At 46.3% G+C, this 9,458-nt stretch overlaps 1 protein-coding gene across 2 annotated transcripts in view; it reads left to right on the forward strand.

Annotated features, from left to right (window-relative positions):
• The window catches only part of CCDC83 (coiled-coil domain containing 83), a 100,832-nt gene extending 91,374 nt beyond the window's left edge, over window positions 1-9,458 (forward strand). For both annotated transcript variants that reach the window (XM_089662402.1, XM_089662403.1), the window contains exons 10-11: window positions 4,858-4,952; window positions 9,214-9,458. In XM_089662402.1, the coding sequence (XP_089518528.1) occupies window positions 4,858-4,952; window positions 9,214-9,393 (275 nt within the window). In that variant the 3' untranslated portion in view covers window positions 9,394-9,458. The remainder of the gene's footprint in view (window positions 1-4,857; window positions 4,953-9,213) is intronic.

Consider the following 9,458-nt stretch of genomic DNA (forward strand, 5'->3'; position numbering starts at 1 on the left):
ATATGGACGTCTTCCTCCGTGATACCAGACCTAGATCTTCAGTAGACAGCCTAGTGGAATCCACATCTCAGCATTCAGGCCCTGAGGTTACCCACATGGAAGTAGTTGCCTGGGGAGGGCAACGTGCCCTATCTCAGGCTGGACAATCCTATACAGGAAAGACCCAGAGCTGAGTGAGCTCATAGAATATATAGTTACCCAGCATGCCATCAGAGTTCTCTAGGATAAGCTGGAGCTGTATTAATATTCATGCTGGCATGTGCATAACTCCACACCCATGATCTTGAAACCTCTCAAGTTTCCAGAATCCAGAGGAAGCTATAGGCAGACTGGCAGAAGCTGAGCACACAGAGCAGACCAAACTAAATGATCACAGCTCACCAGGTACAGTTAGCTAACTATACTTTTACCTAACAAATAATTACAGCCACTCTGACTACAGCGTGGCAACCAAATGTACCTATAAAAAACACAACTAATTCTATCTATTTAAACCTAGCACCTATCAATTAGGGTGCTACACACTACAGAAATAGTCATCCCTATGTTGTGGAGATGGGGACAGTGGGCAGAATTCAGTAGTTTAAATTCCAGTATTATATGGCCAATTTAAAGCTGACCATATGCTGCTTGAATTTTGGCTGATTCTGATATTTGGCATTACAAGTAAAACTACAATTTTGTCCTATGTGTCTAGTTCACATGTGGTTTAAATGGAACACTATACAGGTCCAAACACACCTACATATACATTTTACCCCATACATGCTGCAACACATGGAACTGTATGAATCCAGCCTAAAAATACAGTGTGTCTTATATGTTGTAGAGCAGAGGTATTGAATTAAAATTCATGGAGCTCCAGGCAATAAAAAAATTTTTCCTCCAGCGGAAGTCCAAATCGTGTTTTTTTTGTGCGATGACTCAGTTAGTTCCCACCACAGCCCCCCCTCTCTTCTTAGGCTAGGTTCCCATTCCTAAAGCTGGGAAACGCACTCAGAATCGCACATGTTCCTGGCCCCCAGAGGAACACGCTGCACTTTAGCAGATGCGTATTATTGGCACCCCCACACATAGGCACCTGTGGTGGATTTTCACACTTGCCAAACCACGTTGCTGCAGCAACACGCAGCATGGTGCTGCGCAATTTTAAAAACAGGGTTGGCGACTTCTTTCACATCACAGTTAACTCCCCTTCGCATCATCTCACACTCCCGTGACATCAACCCAACCGTATTGTCCTCTGCCTCCTTTCCACAGTCCCCCTACAAAATTACTGCCCTCAGACACCCCCCCCCCCCCCCCCAGTCCTACCTTGCACAGACAGATCAGAGGGCAGGAGCTGCAAGCTGGTGTTTGGTTGCTAGAACCACCCTGCATCATAGCAACCAATCATCACCTTGTTAACGCAAGCAGCTCTCACCCTCTGTCCAGAACTGTCCTGGCTCCACTGATGGCTTTGTGAGGATGATAGTGGTTATGGCTGGAAGAATTGGCTCCTAAATGGTGGGACTGCAGCAATCCAGATAGGATAGTGACACGTTCTGCCACTTAGTGATGCCTGGTGTAGAGGATAGTGTCAGAACGTACCAGAGGATCATGGGATAGGTTCAGTGAACATTCCAAAGAAATGTTCGTTAAGATAGGATTTTAGAAGAGAAAGCTTCCAGTAGAGTGGCTGGAGGGTCAACAGCATACTCAGAAGGGATCTGTTATGGCAAGTCCCATATTTCTTTTAGGAAATGCTAAAAGAAATATGGGTGCAGTGTGTATCCAGAGATGGAGAATGCAAAGAGAAATCACAAACTTCGTTGTTGCCATTGGCTCTTTGATGTGGACTGTTTAGCTGGAGTTCTGTGTATTATTATTATACAGTATTTATATAGCGCCAAAGGGTATGCTCATTGCTGTACAGTAGCAAGGGTGACAGAATATGAGACAAGACAGTAACAATACAATACACGAGGGGTTCGAGGGCCCTGCTCTTTCGAGCTTACAATCTAGGAGGGAGGGGAAGGTGGTACAGGAGGAAATGGCTGTGGGGGACGGAGTAGTGGGAGAAGTGGAGGAGATCGGCTGTTAGGTGAGGTCAGGTGTTACCTGAGGGTGGGGTAGGCTTCCCTGAAGAGGAGGGTTTTCAGGGTGCACCTAAAGGTGAGGAGGGTAGGTGACAGTCTGATGGATTGGGGTAGGGAGTTCCAGAGGATGGGGGAAGTCGTAGAGAAGTCCTGCAATCGGGCGTGGGAGGAGGAGACCAGGGAGCTAGAGAGTAGGCGGTCCTGTGAGGAGCGGAGGCCACGGGTAGGGTAGTATTTGGGTATCAGGTCAGTTATGTAGTTTGGGGTGGCATTGTGAATGGCTTTGTAGGTCAGAGTTAGCAGTTTGAATTTGATGCGTTGGGCAATCGGGAGCCAATGAAGGCATTGGCAGAGGGGGGAGGCAGATGTGGAGCGGTTGGTGAGGTGGATGAGTCTGGCCGCAGAGTTTAGGATCGACTGGAGTGGGGATAGCGTTCGTTTGGGTAGGCCAGTGAGAAGGGAATTGCAATAGTCCAGGCGTGAGATGATGAGGGAGTGTACGAGTTGTTTGGTGGTGTCTGGGGTGAGGAATGTGCGTATCTTGGAGACGTTGCGGAGGTGGAGCCTGCAAGATCTAGATAGCAGTTGGATGTGGGGTAGGAAGGAGAGGTGGGAATCCAGGGTGACACCCACTACTTTGACGTGTGGGGTGGGAGAGATGGTGGCGTTGTTAGTAGTGATGGAGAGGATGGGGGGGGCGCGGGGCGGGGGGAAGACCAGGAGCTCAGTTTTGGATAGGTTAAGTTTGAGGAAATAGAGCGACATCCAGTCTGATATGTCGTTTAGGAGGTGGGCGAGGCGGGCAGGGGGTGAGGTGGGGGGTGGAGAGGTAGATTTGGGTGTCGTCGGCATAGAGGTGGTAATTGAAGCCGTGGGAGTGAATACGTTTGCCAAGGGAGGAGGTATAGATGGAGAAGAGGAGAGGCCCAAGGACAGAGCCTTGGGGGACCCCAACAGAGAGGGGGAGAGAGGGGGAGGTGGCAGTGTTGTAGGTGACGCTGAAGGAGCATTGGGAAAGGTAGGAGGAGAACCAGGAGAGAGCAGCATCCCTGAAGCCAAGGGAGTGCAGTTTGGGAAGGAGGAGAGGGTGGTCAACAGTGTCGAAGGCCGCGGAGAGGTCGAGGAGCAGGAGAATAGAATAGTGGCCATTGGCTTTGGCGGTTATTAGGTCATTGGTGATTTTAAGTAGGGCGGTTTCGGTGGAGTGCAGGGGACAGAAGCCAGACTGTACGGGGTCAAGGAGGTTGTTATCAGTGAGGTGGGCGCTTAGGCGATTGTAGGCCAGGCGCTCAAGGAGCTTGGAAGTGAAAGGCAGCAGGGAGATGGGTCTAAGGTTGTTAAGGTTAGTGGGGTCAAGGGAGGGTATTTGGAGTATGGGGGTGATGTGTGCGTGCTTTAGAGGGGAGGGGAAGGTGCCGGTGGAGAGGGAGAGATTGAAGATGTGGGTGAGGGAGCAAACGATGAAGGGGGGGGTGACTGGAGGAGCTGTGAGGGGATAGGGTCCAGGGGGCAGGTGGTGAGGCGACCATAGAGACCTCCTCAGGGGTATTTGGGCTGAAGGAACGGAGTGTTGGGGAGGTGATGGTGTGTGGGGCATTAGGTAGAGTGGGGGGTAGTGCGGCTCTGAGGTTGGGGGAGGGGAGGGTTGATGGGTTGAAAGAGGGCGGGGGGCTGAGTGGAGAGGTGGATTGTGAGTTGACAATGTCCTTACGGATTGCATCAATCTTGTTTTGGAAGTGATTGGCAATCTCGTGGGCAGTGAGTGAGGTGCTGGGTGGAGGTGGGGGGGGGAGAGAGCAGGGATTTGAAAGTGGAGAAGAGCCGGCGAGGACAGGTGGAGAGGGTGTTGATAAGGGTTATGAAATAGGCTTGCTTGGCGGCGTGGAGGGAAGTGGTGTAGGCGGCTTTGTAGAGGGAGAACGCGTGAGGGGATCTGGTTTTGCGCCATAAGCGCTCCAGCCCGCGACTGCGTCATTTGAGGCATTTCGTGTGGTCGTTTTGCCAGGGTTGAAGCGGTCGGGGTCTAATGCTACGTGTGGTTAGGGGTGCCAGGGAGTCAAGGGCAGCTGACAGTGAGTCGTTGTATGCAGTAGTGGCCAGGTCAGGGCATGACAGAGGGAGGATACTGTCATACAGATGGTCAGCTGCCAGGTGGAGATGGGTCGGATTCAGATTGCGGAGGTTGCGGGTGATGGTTAGACGCTTCGGGGGGGGGGGGGAGGGGGCAGTTGAGGGAGGGGGAGATGGAGAGTGTGAGGAGGTGGTGGTCAGAGAGGGGGAAGGGGGTGTTAGTGAAGTCGTGGGGGGTGCAGAGGTGGGAGAAAACAAGGTCCAGGGTGTTTCCATTGGAGTGGGTGGAGGACTGAGTGTGCTGTGTGAGCGCGAAGGAGGAGAATAGAAGGAGGAGTTGGGAAGTAGCCAGGCTGTTGGCGTTGATCGAGATATTGAAGTTGCCTAGGATGATGGTCGGTAGCTCAGAGGAGAGGAAGAAGGGAAGCCAGGTGGCGAAGTCGTCTAGGAAGGGGGATGCGGAACCAGGAGGCCGATAGATTACCGCAATCCTTAGGGGGGTGGGAGAGAAGAGCCGGATGCAGTGGGCCTCGAAGGAGGATGTGGGGGGGTTAGGGAAGACCTGTCTGGTATGGTATGTGTTTTATTGATTCCAAGGGAACATTCTGGTTTTAATTAGCCGTCATAGCCACACATGAAGTTGGACAAAAGAAGCAGAGCATGCTACAGCCAAACATGAATATGTGTATCACTAATCTTCTGCTTCTAGGTGAAGACAGACAGCTCCCCTCCTCTGAGGACAGAGATTCCCAGCTCTCTATTGACCTGAAACAATTGCTGCAGGAGGATGAAAAGGATTTCAAAGTAAGTGGAACCTCCATAGGACTGCACTAGGGACATTATTTCTACTGTATGTGTGATGTCAACATCCATAAAGAAAACATTTTTAGCTTATAGTAATAATATTCTCTGGACAAACACATTATTTTAAATATACAGAACACACAAAACAGTTCAGTTCAAACTTGCTCTGAGAGAAATAATAGGATATTCATACTCGTTGCAAAATCCTTATCTTGGAGTCCATTGAAGAACACTAAGTGTTAAACCTTTGTGTTTACTACAACCTACAGGACTGGACACCGTCAAACAAAAAAGACAACCAGCTCAGAAACACACCTAGCTGACAAAGTTGTGTTTCTTGTAGTCATCACCTCAGAGTAGATAGGGGGAATATTCCTAAATGGTTCAAATGGGGGCTTCTAAAGAAGTAAAAAAAAAAAAAAAAATCCCAGTGCCATAGGGGATTTTTTACTGGATGGGGTAGATAGTAGACCTCCTGCACAAAGGTCTTAACCAGCGAGTAGAAGCCAGTGGTGTCTGGCACAGAATGGCAGGGAAAGTGACTTGACCCTTGATGGTGCCAAGAGGACCATGGTCCAGATCCAACTGAAGGAATGAGATTTGTCTTACTGAGAAACTCCAGGAGTGAAATAGATTTACCAAAGTACGCTATCCACATCTAATAATGGACCTTGAAGGAAATGGACTTCTGAGCCTTAGGAATGACAGACTCCAACATGCTCATGTCCCTAAAACCTTGGCTTTAACAGCCATGCCATTAAAGCCTAAAGGTCCACACACTGTTGGCTGAGAAAATCTGCCTGTGAGTTGTGTACCTCACTAATGTAAAGGGCTGACAAGGTTAGTATATGAAGTTCTGCCCAGGACAGGATTTGCTGTACCTCAGAGTTTTGCTATGGAGGGACTTCTTGCTAGTCCATGGTCTGACTGGATCCAGATCAGCTGGCCTTCTTGCAGTTTGGTCCAGCGCTGCATAGACAGCCATATTGCCCAAAATTCCAGGATGATGAGCAGGAACTGAGATTTCACCGATGACTGACAAGGTGCCCAGGATTACCCAAAAGCCAATAGGTTGACAAAAAAAAAAAAAAAAAAAAAGACTTCCCTGACTCTAGGTCTGCACATATTCAGAAGCCATTTTTACATCTATACTCCATTAGAATTTAAACAAGATTTGCCCCTTATACACTTTATTGGGATTCACCTTTCAGTTCAGACTTGCAGAATTTCAAACAAGATTTTTCAAACCGAACCTGGGTGGAGTTGCCCATGACTACTACCAACACAGAACACCGGATGGAGGACAGAACCAGCTAGTTCAAACTGCTATTTTAGGGGGGATTCTAATTGCTTATCAGTAGAATATCTGCAGTTAGATTGTTTCCACTTGACTAGTGGTATTTCTAATAAGATGGCAACAATGGTTGAACCACCGTGAGAATAGTCCGCAGTTTAATAAATGCCCTCTCAAATTTAAATTCTCAAGTGGGGTCCCAGACCCCCTCCTGGGTGCTTCCAGTCCACATGGGGGAATTCCTTGAACAACAAGTGTAAGAGGAAGGTCTTTGCAGCAGTCTTCTACAGGACTCAACACCTCAAGAACCAGTAGGAGATTGTGGGCCTGGCATCACCCATAGCAGCGGGACAGCTGCCTGTGCATATGTGCAGACATAATGGGGTTTATTTACTAAAGCTGGAGAGTCCAAAATCAGACTCCCTTCTGCATAGAAACCAATCAGCTTCTAACCTCAGCTTGTTCAATGAAGTTTTGGCAATGAAACCTGAAAGCTGATTGGTTTCTATGCAGAAGTGAGTCTGATTTTGGACTCTCCAGCTTTAGTAAATAAACCCCAATGTGACCACAGCAGCAGTATGCAGCTGTACCAAGGTATCCATGAAGGAAAAAAAGTCTAGCAAAAATTGATTATTTCTTTCAGCTCTTGAGAAAAGTCTAAAGCTCCCCCCTTTTCTTGCATTTTGTATTTTTAAGAAAATGTCCCTTCACTTCCTATCTCAAGATACAACAGGAAGGGAGAGGATTCACATTCAATCCTAAAGACAATGGTTACAAATACAAATTGAGGGTGAATCTCCATTGTGCATGCAAAGCTAAGATAACCTGACCAAGAGTCTAACCTTCTAATTAACACCCCCCCCCCCCCCCAAATAAAAAACCAAAAAGGTGATTTTAGATCCACTTTAAGTGAAATGATAACACTGCACTTATATTCAAGCTTTGTTTTCAATAATTACAGAGCATCAAAGCTCTGAAGTGGTTCCTGATCATGTGATCAATTTCAGCTATAACATAATGAGCACATGCAAGCTGAAGCCTTCATTCAGATGGTTGCAGCTTGCAGGGGCCGCTGAAGCTCGCAGATGGCAGTGTGCCTCTGTTTAATGCTGTAATTGTCTATCACAAGTATAGTTTTAAATAGAGGTACACTGTACACAATTATAACATCTAAAATTTAGAAAGATGTTTTTTTTAAAGTTTTGTTCTCTTGTAAGTTTAGAACACAGTAGGGTTTTTATTAAAGCCTAGATTCACACTACTGTGGGCTGTGTGGCCTGCATTTGCTCAGGTACGGCAGTCCATTCATTTCAATGAGCTGTTGTGCCCACTTTTCCCATAGGAAAAAAAAGTGCATGTAACTTTTTAAAAATTAGGGTGCAGGGAAACGTGCTGCAGTCTGAGACGCGTGGGGTACCGTTCAGGATGAATGGCAGTCCCGTACATCTCCCGCAGTGCGATTTGGGTGCGGGAACGGGTGCGACTCCTCCACCTTCAACCATCCTGCAAACTTCATTGTGAACCTAGCCTAAGACAGTAAACCAAACAATCATTTTATGTTTTTTTAAAATGACAATGCTACATTTAGGCTCCATATACACGGAGCATTTTAATAACGCTGGTAATGTTAAAGTCATGTTAAAAAACGTTTGTTTTTCTGTGTTTTGACACGTTTTTAGAGTAACCAAAAAACATCCAAAAACACTAGTTTGCCACGATTTACCGAGTTTTTCAGCGTTAGAGTATTTTTACAGCTAAAAAGCTCCTCTAGAAACCCACTAGTTCTGGGGTTTTTTCCAGCCAAAAAAAGTTGATTACAGTCTGTGTGCACATGGACACTTTGGTTAACCACTTCCAGTCCGGACACTTTTACCCCCTTCCTGTCCAGGCCAATTTTCAGCTTTCAGGGCTATCACACTTTGAATGACAATTGCGCGGTCATGCAACACTGTACCCATATGAATTTTATACCATTTTTTTGAGACAGATAAAGCTTTATTTTGGTGGTATTTATTCATCACTGGGATTTTTATTTTTTTTTGCTATGTAAATGAAGTGCACACATTTTGAAAAAAAGTGTTTTTCTTATAAAATTTAGCAAATAAATAATATTTCATCATAAATCTCGGCCAAAATTTATTCTGTTACCTTTTTAGTAAAACAAAAAAAAAATAACCAAAATTAGTTTATAACCAAAAATTATAATTTTTAAACTTTTTTATAATATGTTTTTTTTTCTTTTTTACATACTGTCACCCTAGCAATACAGTGTCACCATGGTGACACTGTACTTCTTGTAAGGGGTGAATATTTTTTTTTTTTCTTTTTTTACACTGATTGCTTTTACAGCCTTTATGGGTGTAAAAGCAATCATTTCTCCTTCTCTCTGGCTGCATTACTGCAGCCATTGAGAAATACTGTGTGAGCTGTCACATGGTAGAAGGCTGTTGTGAATAACCCTGTACCATGTGATCTCTGTGATCATTCACAGATTTCACACGTAGAAAGCAATGATGTCAGAAGTGACATCTTGCTTACTACTCTGCATGTGATCACATGATCGGGACCTCACAGAGAGGTCCTGTCTGATGATCAGATTGTATATAAACAGCCGGACGGTGGCAGTGCAGGGTCAAGTGGTCGTTTACAAACTGCCTCCCCACCCGCTTGTGCGCGCTCCCTGGGAGCGCGCAGCACCACGATCCGGTGCCCGCTGTGTCTTCCGGACACAGTGGAACACCGATCGTCAGCTGGGACGTCTCTGGGAGGTGGTTAATATGCTGGGGAGATTTCTGGCTGTAGAAAAAAAATGTCAAAAGCCAAAAACAGCCGCTGTAAAAATGTCCAGTGTGCATGAGGACTTAAAATGGGCATTCAATGACCTCCGGGCAGATTAAAAAAAAAATTGTTGCTTTACTGCCAGAACAACTTTGAGGCAGCTCTAAAAACACTCATTTTGTGTTGCAGGAATACCTACATCTGGGCCCACTGGAGCTAAAATTGTTAAGCATCGAAGGACAAGCCGTGCCACTACACAAGCAGAGTGCAAAGGACAAAACTCCTGATCAGAGCCAAGGACTGTCCTGTCAGAATAATCTAAAATGGCCAGTGACACCAAGGATGATAAAATCAGCTTTTCCATCATAACTGAAATGTTACTCTTCCAGCCTGTAACAAGTTACTGTATGTAGAATAAATGTGCATTTCATTAA

Source organism: Staurois parvus, unplaced genomic scaffold, assembly GCF_062004578.1.
Source record: "Staurois parvus isolate SC_StPar_1 unplaced genomic scaffold, SC_StPar_1.0 ptg001468l, whole genome shotgun sequence".
Taxonomy (NCBI): Eukaryota; Metazoa; Chordata; class Amphibia; order Anura; family Ranidae; genus Staurois; species Staurois parvus.